General features: G+C 32.5%; 3 protein-coding genes across 4 annotated transcripts; all 3 read right to left on the bottom strand.

The window, feature by feature from the left end:
- Nucleotides 1-291: 291 nt before the first annotated feature.
- LOC112097932 (putative disease resistance protein RGA4) lies at nt 292-939 on the bottom strand. Its single transcript, XM_024183520.1, has one exon. It carries the CDS (start codon nt 937-939, stop codon nt 292-294), a length of 648 nt encoding a protein of 215 aa, XP_024039288.1.
- A 2,624-nt stretch (nt 940-3,563) lies between these two features.
- LOC112097700 (disease resistance protein RGA2-like) lies at nt 3,564-7,080 on the bottom strand. Of its 2 annotated transcripts, XM_024183059.1 has the most exons (7): nt 5,526-7,080; nt 5,076-5,137; nt 4,609-4,873; nt 4,425-4,519; nt 4,038-4,099; nt 3,668-3,755; nt 3,564-3,575 (listed from the first exon to the last, which is right to left on the bottom strand). In XM_024183059.1, exon 1 carries the CDS (start codon nt 7,072-7,074, stop codon nt 5,560-5,562), a length of 1,515 nt encoding a protein of 504 aa, XP_024038827.1. In that variant the 5' UTR covers nt 7,075-7,080; the 3' UTR covers nt 3,564-3,575; nt 3,668-3,755; nt 4,038-4,099; nt 4,425-4,519; nt 4,609-4,873; nt 5,076-5,137; nt 5,526-5,559. The 2 variants fall into 2 exon arrangements, 1 of the variants encoding a protein (XP_024038827.1); XR_002905199.1 differs by lacking the exons at nt 3,564-3,575; nt 4,038-4,099; nt 4,425-4,519; ... (1 more) ...; nt 5,076-5,137; nt 5,526-7,080 and adding an exon at nt 3,987-4,021 and having other exon boundaries at nt 3,650-3,755.
- Nucleotides 7,081-7,100: 20 nt separating this feature from the next.
- On the bottom strand, nt 7,101-8,503 carry LOC112097931 (putative disease resistance protein RGA3). Its single transcript, XM_024183519.1, has 2 exons — nt 7,153-8,503; nt 7,101-7,112 (listed from the first exon to the last, which is right to left on the bottom strand). Exons 1-2 carry the CDS (start codon nt 8,458-8,460, stop codon nt 7,101-7,103), a joined length of 1,320 nt encoding a protein of 439 aa, XP_024039287.1. The 5' UTR covers nt 8,461-8,503.
- Between the last annotated feature and the right edge of the window lie 8,171 nt (nt 8,504-16,674).

The following is a 16,674-nucleotide window of genomic DNA, read 5'->3' as shown; positions in this document are numbered from 1 at the left end:
CATGAACTTAGAGAATGCATTTAACCAAAAACAGAGCAGATCCGGTTATATGAACTTCTCTGCTGCCTGCATTATTTATACATAAATAGTTTAGATTTGTGGATCAATGAAAATTAATACCAAACTGCTGCAATGATAATTTTTGTTATCAACATTATTACATGAGTGTCGCAAAAAAAAATTTCTAAGGATTCTCCCAAATAGAAATAGAGAGCGAAGTGACTAGAAGGGAAGAAATTACCTGCAGGCGTAGTAATTACCGCCGTTTGAGAATTTAGTTATGGACCTCCATCATATGCCTCTTAAGTGGGGAATATGAGATATCTTACGCCAGTCTTCTCCTTCTCCGTCACGTTCTTGTAGAAGAGGACAATTCCGAATCTTTAATCTCTGCATTGTCGTTGTTTGAAGAAGGTAATTGGGCAGTTTTTTCATATTAGGACAATTCCCGATATCCATGAAAGAAAGACGTGGCATGATGGAGTTGTTATCCTTTCTAGTAATCCTATAATCCCACCCTACCAGTTCAGACATTTTCCAAATGAAGAGTGATTTAAATTTCGGGAAGGCAGTCACCGATGAAGATGAAGATGAAGATGAAGATGGAGACGGGTCATAATCAGTACTTCCTTCTAATTCCAAGAATTCATTACCCACAGTTTTTACCCTCCTCAAATCACTTATGGTGAGTTTTTCCAGAGATTGTAACTTTCCCAATGCAGGCAAATGCTCACAGTTTTTGCCCCAGCGGATTTTTAGAGTCCTTAAATTTGTTAGTGAAATCAATGAGTTGGGGAAAATGCTGCCTCTGTAATACAGAATCCCTAATTCCTCCAAACTCGGAGGCGGATGTAAGGCTTCAAGTAGTTGTTCATCCTCATCATTTACTTTTCGATCTTCCCCATCAAAAGACAGATTCGAAAGCAGAAGATTTTTCATTTTAGCGAATTCTAGTCTCATAGCATCACCAAAATATGACGCATTACCCGGCCCTTCTATACCACAGTCTCGAAGGAGTTGAAGGTTTTTCAATTTTCATAGATCCAAGACGACTTGGTTTGCCGTGTTCAACACCTCCACCCACAACAAACTTATCAAATCTTCGAAGATTGGTTAATCTTAAGATCCCTATTGGCATGCACTTCAATGAATCAGTTTCGCCACTCAGTAAACTCCTCATATTCATCAACTTCCCAATTCATGGAGGTAATTCTCAAAGAGACCGGAACCCTCTAATATCTAGCTTATGTAAATTGTATAACCCGCACGAAGTCTCAGGTAGTTCCTTTATATCTAGATCAGACAAATTAAGGTGTTTTAAGTGTATTAATTTTCCTACATTTTCTGCAATTTCTTCAATCAAATTTATCTCACCAAAACTTAATCGTCTCATATCTAATGCACTAAAACATGCCAATTTGCTAAATAACTCTAGACGGATGCTACTATCAAGAGACAAATTGCTAACCTCGTAAATTAAGAGGGCACGCAATCTACTAAGTCTATGAATGGAGTTAGGAAATGAACAGTCTCCTAAAGAGTTAACATTAAGTGATGGTCCTTCTCATCAAAAGAGTTTATGACCGATTCCTCACTACCATGATAAATTCCTATCGAAACATTCTTTTCTGCTTAGAAATTGGGCAAAATCATGCACTATGTAATGCATCAATCTTGTCTAAAACATTTGTACTCAAATACAGATACTTACAGAAAATTAAGATTTCAGACCTCAAGATAATTTTTATAACCATCAATCTTTAGCAACCACTTGCACACTCGTAAAACTGTTAGTGTTAGCCCAAAAAAACTGGGAACTTAGAAAGGATTTTAAGAATAAGAGACAAAACATTTCGGTGGCAACTAAACTTACACACCGTGGAAATCTAAAACTTATGTACTCAGAATGAATGTGCCTCTTCACAGCAATTAAACAAGCTGGAAACTTTAGAGCAAATGCTTTTTCAAACTCTTCAATTGCGTAAGTTTGTTAAAATCAGCCTTTCTCAATCTTTCAATTCACACATGATAACACAAGGAAACATTGTAAGCGAATTGTCAACTATGACAAATTTGGGTAAATTTGTTGGATAATATATATTTGTTGGAAAGTAATTAAGTTGGAAGTAATTGTCAACTGCTGTTACATGCATAATATATAGTGTCAATACCAAATTATTTCCTGATCAGTGGAAGCATATCAGCCCACATAGGGTTTGCTTTTGTAGCTTTTAAGAAACTGAGAGATGAAAAACCTGAAATTTTGGGAAGCAATTCAGGATTCTTTATTTAGACTACAATGTTTGATAACTTGCTGATACAAAAGACATTGCCTCCAGCACATTTTGCAGGAGCTAAAATCAAGCCGATCACTTCCTTTTCTGGCAATTTTAATGGAGAAAGAAAAAGGGCGAAAAAAATCTGCAAGCTGTCACCTGTAATACTGTTTGTTAGCGGAAGCAGAGTTAAATAATTGCAAAATTACATTCTTGATAGTATAGAAATGATATATAGAAAACAGGCATAAAGAAATGACAATATAATTCTTCATGGTTTGGCTATTAGCCTACATCACAGCCAATAGCTGTCAAGAGATTTTTACTACGAAATGAGAGTGTACGAATATTAAAGAAAAACATTCACCGACGACCTAAATCGTTGATATGTGCTTAATTTCTCACTCAATCTAAGAACATTCAATCTCCCAAAATTCACTCAAATGAAACTTTCACAGGAAAGTCTTATTATTAAGGCATTAGCTTCACTTCAAATGCTCAACAAATGAAATTTGAGGGTGACATTTCACAAAATGGAGGGCTCTATTTGTCCTGTGAAAAATCTTCCTCACCATCATCATCCATGCCATACCAGTTGCACTAAACAATCTTCATTCTGATATTTGCTCTATTAGCCTGATTACACAAGAAACCGAAACAAGCGTTCTAAATTTTAATCTTTAAATGGTGAAGAAGAGGACGTAGTTGATAATACCGACCTGAGTTAACAAACACGGGGCTGGTAACAATCACTGCATCTCATCATGTGGGGAAAGCCTTTGCAACAGAAGATGGTGCTTGCTTTAAGCAATAATAACTTTCCAATTTCATAAGGTAGCTTAAAGGCCCTCTTAAGAAAATCTGCACCAGCCCAACAATTAGTTATGGAAATTCAAATCCAGAGTCATCTTAGTGTAAGGAAAGAAGTAAAATAAGCGACTTGGCAACTATACACGCATTTATCACCTTCAATTTGCTCCTCTTTGTATAGAGTATTGTTTTTGCATTAACTTAATTAGCTTGCAAGCCACCTGAAAATGGTTTTAAATAATGAGTGAGAGTGCGAATTCGAACGAATTAATCAAATATGATGTCAAAAGAAACAAAAGTAAAATAGCCACAAGAAGTAGAAATATACTTTTGCTATATTTAGAGCACCTTCTACTGTCAAGTTTTTTTCCCTTACTCTGTTTCTGTGTGCGCTCAAACGCAATGCCTCAAGCCTCAAGATAATTTTATGACCATCAATCTTTTTGCAGCCACACGCAGACTTGAAAAACTGGCTGTGGCCCTAAGGAACTTGAAAATCAGAAAGATTCAGAATGATTGACTAAATATTTTAATCAAAACTAATTAAGCATACATGCCTCGAAAATCTGAAACTGAATTACTCAAATGAATATGCCTGTCCATAGCAATTGCACGTGGTTGGAACTTTACTACAGAGACTTTTTCAAACCCTTGAAGATGATACTCTACCTGATAGCACAAGGAAACACAGTCGATATATAAAGATGCTTTTACAAACAAATGAGAGCTTACCAATATTGAAAGGATAACGATTCTCTCTCTCAAGAGACTTCAAGCTCTCAATGTTCACTACCGTGAAACTCTTACAACAAAATTCTCATCGAAGATTCTCTACTCAAATTTGATCAGACATCTCTCAAAAGGAAGAGCTCTAATAATATATAAAGCCAAAAATCTAACACTCATCAAATTGGCTTGTGAACAATTAATCTTCCTCGCCATCATACATACCGGGTGCGGTGAGCAATCTTCATTCTGACATTTGCCTTAATAAGCTGCTTGGTATCCTTAACCTGATAACTTACAGAAACAAAAATAACTTTACTAAAGATTAGACCTAAGAGACAAAATACCAAAGAAGATGATATTCTGTCTGTGACCAGAGCTCTGTTTATTTCTGTCTGTGCTCAAACCAAAAGGAAACATTGGAAATGAATTTCTACCAGTTAGAAAAATCGGCCAAAACAGGTACAAGCATTGAAACATGTGTGGAGAAAAAAAAAAAGATATTCTCACTGAGTTGGAAAACTGCTTATGGACAAATATTAAATAACTTGAAAATCAGAAAAGATTAGGAATGAGTGACTAAACATTTTAATCGCAACCAAACATACAAACCTTGAAAATCCAAAATTGTACTCCGAATGAAAGTGCAATTGCACGAGCTGGTAACTTTACTGCAAACGCTCTTACAAATCCTTGAAGACGATACCCTACATATCAAGATAACACAAAGAAACACAATGAATATTAAAGGTTATTCTGACAATGCAGATCTGTGCAAATTATAAACTGTGGTTACCTGCATAATAGTGTCAACACCGAATTCCTTCATGGAAGCATATGATCAGCCTACATGTGCTTTGCTTTGTAGCTTTTGAGTACCTCAAATTGTTATTACAACCAATAATAATCATCATAACTTTCAGGCGGCTATCCATCAACAATTGAAACAGAGCAGACCCGGCCATCACTTCTTCAAAGTCCAGAAACCAAACGTTGCACAATAACCACAGTGATAATCCTTGGTTACCCCAATTTTCTCCATAGAGTCTTCAAAAGTCAACCTAAAAATAAAATAAAAATGCAATGCAGGTGGAAATGAAAATTCTATAAATTAGATAAGATAAAAATGCAACGCAGTACTAGTAGGGAATCTAGTGCAACGCAGTACTCAATTATTAACTTCTCTGTTGTTGTTATACGCAACACAGATATCAATAGAAGAAGATGGAAATAAAATTCTATAAAATAAAGCAAGTGAATTACCAGCAGGACATTTTGGCAATCCTTTCACAGTACTTGTCATTTTCATAGACTTGCTCTGCTGCCTGCATCAGTAAAACCAAATTAGTATGGACATGTGAATTGCTAATGTAGTTCTGACATTTCCTCAAAACAAAATGGGCTAATGTAGTAAAACAGTTACACAATTACTCTATCCATCTCACAAATCTCAAGAATGAGTGTCACACAAATTATATATATCAAAAATAGGATTTTCATTAGAAAAGGTAAAACTGATACTTTAGTTTTCAAACACTGCTACAAAGCATCAAAGAAATTGTGTCTCGGGAAAAGTTCCCAGAAAATATTGCATATTCCTGTGAGACATGGGCAAAATATAGAAATCTAATTCAAAATATAATGATTATCATTATTATTATTAATTTCATTACAAGTAACAACAAAGTAAAACAGGGGAGGAGCAGAAATTACCGGCGGGGGATGGTAATTGCAACCGTTCGAGAATTTACAACTTGGTGTGGGGAATGTGCGATATCATATGATAGTCTTCTCCTCTGTAACGTTCTTCTAGAATAGGACACCCCCTAATACTCAATTCCTGCAGTGTCGTCGTTTGAAGAAGGTGATCTGGCAGCACATTTAATTTGGGGCAGCAATCAATTTCCAAGGAAGAAAGACGCGGCATGATGGAGATGCTTTCCTTCCTCGTAACCCTGTAATTCCACTCTTCCAATTCATCCAAGTCCTCAATTTTGAGTGATTTCAATTTGGGGAAGGCAATAACTGATGAAGATGAAGATGTGTCATCAACACTACTCTCTTCTATTCCCAAAAACTCATCACCCACTCTTTTTACACTAATCAAATTGTATAGGGTGAGTTTTTCCAGAAGCAATTTTCCCAGTGGAGGCAAATGCTCACAGTTAACGCACGAGAAGAGTTTTAGTTCCCTTAGATTGGTTAGCAAAGTCAACCATTTGGGAAAAATGTTGCCTCCGTAGAATAAAATCCATAATTCCTCTACATTCAAAGGCGGTTGTAAGGCTTCAAGAAGTTGTTTATCTTTCTCATTCTTCCTCCTCCCTTCTTCGCCTTCCCCATCTACGACTCTACCAAACTCAAGATGCAAACGAAGGAGGTTTTTCTTATTGTAAAGTTGTAACCTCTCAGCCTCATCTACATGCGATACATTACTCAGCCCTTCTACTCTACATTCACGAAGGAGTTGAAGATTTTTCAGAGATTCAAGCCTACACGTGCTGCCACCATCAACACCTCCACCCACAACAAACTTTTCTAATGTTCGAAGGCTGGTCAATCTGGAAATCCCTATTGGCAGGTACTTCAGCTTTTCAGTTTGACCATTCATTAAACTCCTCATGTTCATTAACTTTCCAATCCCCGCAGGCAATTCTCTAAGATTTGTACACCATCTAACAGCTAGCTTTTGTAAATTATATAATTCACACAAAGTCTCAGGCAGTCTCTCTATACATAATTCAGATAAATTAAGATATTTTAAATGTATCAATTTTCCAATATTTTCTGGAATTTCTCTAATGAAATTTTGGTCATCTAAGGGTACGAACCATTGCCTTATAACTAGTGCCCTTAAACATGCCACTTTACTAAATAACTCCACAAGGATGCTGCCATTAAGAGACGGACTGTAAGGACTTAAATCATAAATTAAGAGGGTACGCAATCTATTAAATTCAGGAGTGGACATAGGAAATGAAGCTCCTCCTTCAAAGTTTAACCCTAAGTGACGGACTTTCTCACCAAAAGAGTTTATGACTGATTCTTTCCTACTGTTAATTTCTACCCACAAACATTCTTCTCTACTTACAAGTTGGGCAAAATCATGTACTATGTCATGCATCTTGCAACTCATAACATTATCATCATAATCTTTCACAAACTCTTGAAAGAAAGAGCGTGTTGCTAAGATGTTGAAATACTCTTCTCCAATAATCTCCATCTCTTCATCTTCTTCTGAATTAAGGTAACATTGAGCCATCCATAGTGTAATTAGTTCCTCTTTCCTTATATTGTAGTCTTTTGGAAAGACAGAACAATATGAGAAACATCGTTTCACCATAGAACTGGAGGGCAAATCGTTATAGCTCAATAACAAAGGAGGCAAAAGACCTTTCCCAATCTCTTCCACCTTCCACATTTCACTATCTAAAATTCTTTGCCACTCGCTTACTGTTCTTTTAGAGCGCAACAGATTCCCAATTACCTTTGCAGCAAGAGGCAAGCCTTTGCACTTACATGCAATTTTTCGTCCGATTGGTTCTAATTTTTCACAATCCTCAAACGACCTACCTAGAAATGCTACCTGCTTAAACAATGACCAACATTCCCCTTCACCCAACTCCTTGACAGAGATAATATCTATTGATCCCATCTGGAGTGCAACTGACCTATCACGTGTGGTAATTAGAATTTTACTTTCATGGTGGCCATTCTTTAGACAAGAAAAGAACGGGTCCCATTTTTTGTAATCTCCATCCCACACATCATCCAAAACAAGAAAAAATTTCTTCCCCCTAATAGATTCCTGAATCTGTTGCATAAGAGATTGGAATTCGCCTAAACTAGAAGCAGATTTGTCTAAAACCTCAAGAATTGCTTTAGCAATCCTAATCTCCTCAAAAGCGTCTGATACACACACCCATATAACTATGTCAAACTTTCTTTTCACCCCCTCATTGTTGAAGGCTAGTTGCGCAAGGGTTGTTTTACCTATACCCCCTAACCCAAACAGTGAGATGATACGAAGCCCTTTTTGTTGTTCGCTACTCTCACCCAATAACTTGCTTAACAGCTCATTTTTCTCGTCAATTCTACCACAAATCTCCCCCTCATCAACCAAGGAGGTGGTTCGCACTCGCTCTAGCTTCTTGACATTGTTACTCACATTCTCAGCAAATTTAAACCTATCTTTTTGAGAGGTAATATCATCCAGCGTTTTATTGATTTCTCTAATCTTGACAGCAATGTCATGACGAAGACTGAGTTGTTTGAAACTACCGAAGCAGTTTGAGGTAGAAGGAAAGAAGGAACATACCTTCTTCTTATGAGCAGCAAGAGCAAGAGTATTGTCATCGTCAAGGCCCTCAATCTGCAATTTGAGCCTTGCAGTGCTCCACTGCTCCAACACATCTTCCATGTCGTAAGATGCGTCTTTGAGCTGATCCAGCCAAAAAGTAACAGCTTTGTCGTGCTGCATTTGCCTTTTCTCTGCATCTTCCAGCACAAGTTGAATGGCTTGAAGATTGCTGGTAAGCTTTTTCACTTCTTCTCGGACACCAGTCACAAGCCTCACCTGTTGTTTCACTTCATCAGCCGCAACAGAGATCAGCTGCTCCAGGAGAGAGGAAACGATCGCATCAACCATTCTGACAAAGAAGACGAGAATTCTGAAGAGTTATTAGATGTGCTTTTGTTGCGATGATACTGAAAGAAAAGGAGTTATTGCATTCTTTTATACTGCATAGAAAAAGTTTATGCTTATCCCCACCCCACACGTCAATGATTGTAGAATGTTTAATTTCCCTGATTCTACTCCACTAGTTGTGATGCGTAATTATAAATATTCACAAATTATATATGAAATAGCACAAATTTGGATCTAGTAATGATTTATATGATTTCTGTGTGTTCACTTTTCCGTAATCTTCTACTATAAGGGTTCAGATTTAATTACTAATTTAAAAAATAAGCACAAAATAATATCAAGCATTAATGTTATTAGTACTACTCAAATTCACAAAGGAATAAATAACGAAAAGAAAAAAGATTGGAAAAATCATATTGGTAAATTAGCACATTGTTTTTTTAATAATCTCAATAAAATTAGTAATACTCATATTAGTCCCTACAACATTATTATGTATAACTTAAAAAATCTTATTAGTCTCCATGATCAATATTTATTGAAATATTTTTGGCTTAGGTTGAGAAAAAAATTCCCAGTTTCATCACTAGTTAATCTCAAGTATACATCCCATATATATATACACACACGCGCACACACACATTCCTTCTCGAGTGCGGGCGCCGTCATTTTTTTTTTATAGGAACACACTTTTAAGCCACATGGCTTAATAAAGTTAATTTTTTAATGATATTAAACCATGCGACTTTATAGTATATTGAAAATTAACTCTATTAAGTCGTATGATTTAACAGAGTGTCTGCATTAAAAAAAAGAAAAAAGAAAGAGGTTACATATATATGCAGGAAAGGTCTAAGAAAATTTTAAAACCTCACGATTTTAAAGTTTTCCCAAACTTTTTTGTACTTTAAAATTTTGAATTAACAAATTTATATATATATATAAAGAGTAATGATATAGTCATAAACTCTTGTACAAACTGATGTAGTGTTAATTTATTGGTTGAATTAAATATTTCTTGGCCCACATGATTTCTTTATATTATTTTATATTTTCATTCAACCAATGAATTAATGCCACATCAGTTTGTATAATATCAGTTTGTACAGCAGTTTATGACTGTATCATCACTCATATATAAATTCTCTCCCGCATACATCCACGCAAAATAGAGTCCGAATTTGACATGTCACAGTCTAAGAAAATAACTTTCACCGCTGAAAAACTATCGACGATGGCCTAAAACACTATGCTTACATGTTGTTTCATGTGGAAATCTATGGAGAGATAACGACTATATATATATATATATAAACATATCTTAATTTCTAATAAGATATTAGCCAATATTTAATCAACATTTATGCAAAGGGGTCCCCCCTCTTTATTTGGAGGAATTTGGCACCAGATGAAAAATTTATGCTTATCCCCAACCCATACGTTAGTAATTGTAGTAGCATCTTTTAATTTCCCTGATTCTACTCCACTAGCTGTCGTACATAATTATAAATATTCTCAAATTTGTCGCATCTTTAAAGTATGAACACTGGTTTTGTCCATGTCACTTTTTCTATCTTATTGCAATATGAGGTAGACGAATTCAGTTTCTTCAAGATATGGGAAACGATCGCATCGGCCATTCTAATATTAGATTAAATGCTAAATGTTACAATTGCTTTTGTTGCGAAAATGCTCAAAAGAAAGTAGCTTTTATGAATTCTGTAAGAATGCTCATTCAAGCATTTTTTAATTCTTCTTATACTACATGAAACATTTAATTTTTACCCTTGAGTCAATGTCAATGAGAATGCTTTTGTGCTGGAAATCAAAGGAGCCCCCAAAGGAGTCATCGTCTGGGGCTAGCTTTCTGCACCACCACGTCAATAATTGTCTAGATCTCCCCTGTTTCTCTGATTCATAATAATTGTGCAGACTACTTTTCATCAGCATTCGTAAAATTTCTTACTTTTCTAATTAGTAACAAAATATTTGTAAGCTACAACATAAAACTTATAGCAATCTATCGATGAATCTTCTGAATTCATATTTAATAAATTCGATATAATATAGTCATTAGTTTTTTATTATAAACATCAGTATATTTTTTATGATATAACATATGTTGATGAAACTATATAAAGCAATTTCGCCCTGATATATAAATTCATTATGAATTTCATCACAAATTTGTATGCGATCGGGACCGTGCAAGTGAGATTTCAGATAAAATCATCTCCTGACAATTTATTTAATATTATACTTTTCAATTTAGCTTTAACGTATGGCCGACAACTTTTGTTATCCGGTAGGCCAAATCAGTATCATAAAGTAGTGAATCTGTTTTAGTCTACAGTCAATACATAACTTCATTATGTTTGCATGTCATGATAAAATGAGAATTGTTAAATATAATTAATATTAGTAATAAAATTACTATAATAATAATTACTATTATTAATATAATGATTATAAATAATATCAATAATAAAAATTTTATTATTATCAATACTATTATTATTATTATTATAAAATAAAATAGTACTAATTATTTTGATAAAAGTAATAGTAATTAATAATAATAATAAAAATAATAAAAATTATCATCATCATCATCAATAAATTTTTCATAATAATAATAATATATAAGGAAGGAAAAAATAAGAATTTTAAAATTTGAGTGGGGGTAATATTGTTACCTCAGGGAATGGGATTCCCATTTGCACCTCCTCCCATAGGAATGTGAACTCTAGTAATCACTCCTTATTTTAGTTTGGGCCCATCACTTTGATTCAAATTCCTTCTCTCATTCAAGCAAGTAAACATATCATTAATTTAATTCCGATTACCAATAAATAAACACATTTATTATAGTGGTCAGGCCTTTTTTTTCCTATATAAAGACAAATGCAAATTCATCGGAGTCATTTTTAAAGAAAGGTTTATATAATTAATTTTTTTTAAAACTAAGAAAAGATAGCATATTGTCACGGACCACTCAAATTTACCACTAAAGGAGGCCAAACTAGCCTGCCAAGGTGAGCTCAATAAAAGACTGCCCAAACACGAAGTATGCTAAGTAGCAAGGCGCGCTCAATCCAAAATCCAAGGTAACCAAGTCCAATCCAATTTTAGAAATCTCTATAATACAATAGCAACTGTAAATATCTAGATAATTCTACAGTTGCGTACTCTAGAACTTAGTAGATAACTAGGCAACTTACGCAAGTTGCATAGAACTCTCTAGATCTAGGCAAGCCTCCCTATAAATAGGGCATGGCATCCACCATTTTGCACAACATCACACACCAAGCATAAGTAGATCAAGCATACTTGTAATGCTCTCTTGTATTCTCTCTTTCAAGTAATAAAATTCGTTTTGGCTACATTGCACTCTTCTCTCTAGCTTTTTTACAATCATCTTTTCTTAGCTAGTTTGAGAAGTTCGATAGGTTTAATTAGCAACTTTTGTGCTAGAAGTTGTTTAAGTGCCACATGAATTGTTGTGCAAATTATTTATGACGTGACAATATGCTATGATTATTATGAATTTTCCACCACTTTATATAAAATCCTCTAATTTATTTAAATTGTGAGTCAAAGAAGATTTACTAAACCCAAATTGTTCTATTATCATATTAATATAATATTTTTGTGTTGACACTTGTAAACAATTGAAAAGTTTTGTTTTACTATAAATTGGTAGCATCTCTACATGTAATATCATCTCATTTTTCCTCAAACAATATTACTAGCAAGAGAAAGGAATTAGAATTCTCCATCTCAAAGTTTAAGTTTTTGGTTATCAACACTTTCTTCATGTTCTTTGTATAGTTTAGATACTTCCTAATTAGATTTGCAACATGTTATCAAGACAACTTTACTTTGATTCAAGAAAGTACTCAATTTCCTATGCTCTCATTTCATATGTTTATTTAACAACTCTATACTTATACGTATGTTTTGTAGTCACTATTGATTTAGAGTTACATCAAATAAAAAAAAAAAAAAGGTGAGTGATCTTCTATTCTTTTATGTAGGGACATCAATGGGGTCAGGTGGGGGTGGGGAGGCCTACCTCATTACCCACCCCATTAAAATTTTTCCCTCTATTCCTCATCTCATTCCCCAATAAAATTTAGTGGAGTGGGGATGGAGAATTCTCATGTGAGGAATGATTTCTCTACCCCTACCCTATTCTCCATTTACTTATTTTATAATAGGTATAGATAAATGATTTCAGTAAATTAAAAATTAGAAACTTAAATAAATTCATTATCATATTACAAATTATTTAAATTGTTTTAAAAAATCTCCAAAAGGTTCAAATAATATCTTGAACTAATATTAAAATTAAAAAATGTTTGAAGAGAATAGTATCTTAAGAGGAAAAAGAAAACTTAAGAATGCTTTAGGGTTAAATAAGTATTATAATGTAGGTTTTTCTTTTAGTTATAACTTATTTATATTAGGTTAATAAAAAGAAAATTTATTAACCAACATTTTAATTGATAAAATAAAATTATTGAATAAAAACTAAAAAAATATTTATTTATAATAGGATTTGGGGTGGGAAGTACAAAACTAACCCCACCCCATTAAGAATTTGAGAATTATTTTTTCCTCATTCTCTACCCATTCTTCAAAAATTATTTAAAATTCACCTCATTTAAGGTGGAGTATATAGTATCAGTACTTTCATGGCATGAAATTATTATGCTCAGTGATGATTATTGATTTGTCTAATTTTAGATGAGTTATTATTTTGGAGATCAGTGCTTTTGCTGCTATGCTGAAACAAAAGGAGCTAGATTATTCTTCTTTATACTGCATGATAAAATATTTACTAATAGTCGATATTCTATCAACAATTATGCAAAGGAGTCCCTTCTGAAAAGCTGAATTTAGAATTCAATGAAAGTTTTAATCATTGTAGCATCTTTAATTTTCCTGTTTCGACTTCACACTTTGTGTTACATATTTGTTAACTATAATATTCTCAAATAAATTTGCAGTGGTCGGGCCCGTGCCAGTCAAAAACAGAAAAAATAAAACAAAAGTTGAAAAATCATGCAGCCGACCACTACAAATTAATTTAAAAAAAAGTAGTGGAACATTAGGTAGGCGAATGCGGTTCATCGTTCATAGGTCATTTAAGAAAGTAATCGCTCCCTAATTAATTTTTTTCTTTTATCTAATCAAGAAAAGGTAGCATATTTTTTTTATTGATTTGAAATTCTTTAAAACAAACAAAAAAGAACATGAATGATTGATCGATAATATTAATTTTCTAAGTTATTTTAATTATTAAAAAAATATTACATATTTTATTTATAATATTATATTCATATTTATTATAGAACTTTATTTTAGGTCAATTTTAGTTGTTGTGTTTGAATGAATAGATGCTTATTTAATTCTTATATTTTAAGTTATATTCACGTTTAATCTTTATATTTTAAAAAAATATGATAGGACTCCCCTAATGTTAATATCTTACACTCTCCTGTTCTTACCTTTTATTTCCTTTTTGTTTCCTAGCTTTTTACTCCACCACATCAATAATTGTATAGCTTGTTTGATTCATAATAATTATGCAGACTACTCAGCATCACCACTTGTAAAATCTCTTATATTTGTATTTCGGTAGTTGCAGCGCTTAAGATAAGTAATAAAATATTTGTAAACGACAACAAAAAGCTTTGAGCGATCTATCTATGAACATTCTGAAGTTAAATATAGTAGATTAATTTGATCTAGAGTGGTCTCAGTAGGTAGATTTTCTGATTATAAATATTAATAGACATTTAATTGTTTGAGAAGTCGGAGTTAAATCAATTCCATAATCATTTTAATTAATTAAGATGAATATCATACTATGGATTTTCCTCGTATTACGAAGAAAATGTACGAAAGATAATTAAGGAACAGCTTTTTTGAAATTTTTTCCAGGAGCTGATATTATATTAAAAAATTGGGTGAAATACAAGTAAAGGTATTGCAGACTGATCCGTTTAAGCTTGTGAGAGGACTCGTCGGTCGTCAATTATTTTCTCTCGTTCTTGGGATACACACACGAAAAAAGTTCGAGGTGAGTTATTAACAGTAAACCCAAACTGCCCTATTTTATTAATAGCCCAAACTGCCCTATTTTATTAATAGCAAATAGAATATTAGTACTCTTATGGTGAGTTTTGACACGCTGTATTTATATTATGGTTTATTTCATTAGAATGTATTACTTTGAGTTGTGATACAATACTAAATTTGATGTATATAATAAAATAATATTATTTTTTGTTAAAATTAAATTATTTTTATTTAAATATATTAATATTTTTTATTATTAATTTTTAATTAAGAATTAAATATTCTTGTATTTAATTTTATAAATATAAAAAATTTAATAGTATATTATTACTAATTAATAAGATATTACAATACTATGTTATTTTATTAATTCTATTATATTACAATATAATTTTATTTATATGTATTACTTTTTATAATATAGTATAATCATATTATAATATGGTATAATATGATTATTATGTAATGAAAGTAAAATAATGTACTATCATTTATTTATTTAGGTTCATTACTATCTTATATTATTATTATTTAAATTAAATTTTATTTAAATATAAATTAATATTTAATAAATATAAATTTATTATAATTATAAAATAATAAAGATTAAATGATTATACTTAAAATATGAACAATGTTTTAATACAATACAACCTAAACTCTATCTCCGCTTGGTTTTATTTTTATACCTTTCATTGTATTACCTATCTTTTTAATATTGTGCAATGCAACTAGAAATTTCAGCCGAAGGAGGGTTAACATAAGAATCGTGTTTTAACTTTTAATGCAATGCAATGCAGTATAATGCAAGTTGCCATGTTGTATTATGATGTATTGCATTATTTAATAAGGGTCATTGTATTGACAATTTATTATATTAATATTGTATGATGTTTGGTGTTCCACTGTATTGTATTATCTAAAATAATATTTTATATCATTATTTATGTGAAATTAATATTATGTATATTTATTAATACTTTATATTATTATTATTATTATTATTATTATTATTATGTTACATTTATTAATTTAATTTACAGACAAAAAAATAAATCACTGACAGCCACATCAACCATCGCTAATCACCACAAATCAGCGCCGACACCACATTTTGGTTTTATTTGATGTTATTTTTGGTATCGTAAAAATCCTCATCGGTGGAGGACTGCAACGTACATGTTTCACTGGAAATAGAGCTTCCGGTCACTAGAGATCTATAGACAAAGTTTTGATATTCAAAATTTTGACCATAGATTTATGGCGAAAGGAACCTCGGTTCTGACGAAACATATATTGTTTCCTTGCCCCAGTGCGAGGAGTAGACATCCCTCGAATATTTGAGACGGTTAAAATCTGGACAGCACTCCATTAGCATTGATGTATGTAGGTCCCAGTTATAGTCTGATTTGTAAATATCAGTTATATTCTCATGTAATATAAGTTGTAATTTGAGCAATAGTCTCATATAATCAAAAAAAAAAAAAAACAAGTTTTGAAGCCCCAAAAGTTCAATAAACAGTACCTCAGTGCTTGAAGCTCTAAGTTACCAAAAATGAAATCAATTTTCAAGTCATTGTTGTTGCAAAACAAAAGTGTAAAGGGAAAGTTGACGAGTGTTTCTTAAACACTACTAATTGTCAAGTTAAAACTGTTTGGTATGCTATTTAGAACTTATGCTTTAGTAAATAGTTGTGGGCAGTAATCGGTTACCTTTGCCAAAACCAAATTGCAATTATTTACTAAAACACTTATCTTTGGCAGCAGAGTGACCAAAAAGGTCATACAAACAGAGCCTCAATCCAGCTGGGTTAAGGGTTCCAATGAAAAGTAAATTTTCTCTAACAGACACACTTTTCCTAAAACTAAGATTTATTCTGAAGAAATCTCAAAAGATTTATTCTAGATAATGTAAAGCCGTAAATGTGACACAAGCGTGTTTTAGATTTAGTCCAAGAGACAAGTACAATCCAAGATTATGACTCCAATTGTTTCCATTGATTGTATTTTTCTAGACATAATTAATTACGTATAAAATATATATTGTTAGAAAGGTGAATATGTCTAGTTTTTGAAGAATTTTATGGAATTAAATTCAAACTTCTGTTCTTAAAGAAATTCATGACT

The sequence above is a fragment of the Citrus clementina genome, unplaced genomic scaffold (genome assembly GCF_000493195.1).
Source record: "Citrus clementina cultivar Clemenules unplaced genomic scaffold, Citrus_clementina_v1.0 scaffold_5, whole genome shotgun sequence".
Classification (NCBI taxonomy): Eukaryota; Viridiplantae; Streptophyta; class Magnoliopsida; order Sapindales; family Rutaceae; genus Citrus; species Citrus x clementina.
This window is presented reverse-complemented; position numbering and strand designations above follow the sequence as displayed.

What these genes read in the sequence shown, in the direction of transcription:
- LOC112097932 (XM_024183520.1), bottom strand. Translation starts at nt 939, where the DNA reads ATGAAAAATCTTCTGCTTTCGAATCTGTCTTTTGATGGGGAAGATCGA.
- LOC112097700 (XM_024183059.1), bottom strand. Translation starts at nt 7,074, where the DNA reads ATGGCTCAATGTTACCTTAATTCAGAAGAAGATGAAGAGATGGAGATT.
- LOC112097931 (XM_024183519.1), bottom strand. Translation starts at nt 8,460, where the DNA reads ATGGTTGATGCGATCGTTTCCTCTCTCCTGGAGCAGCTGATCTCTGTT.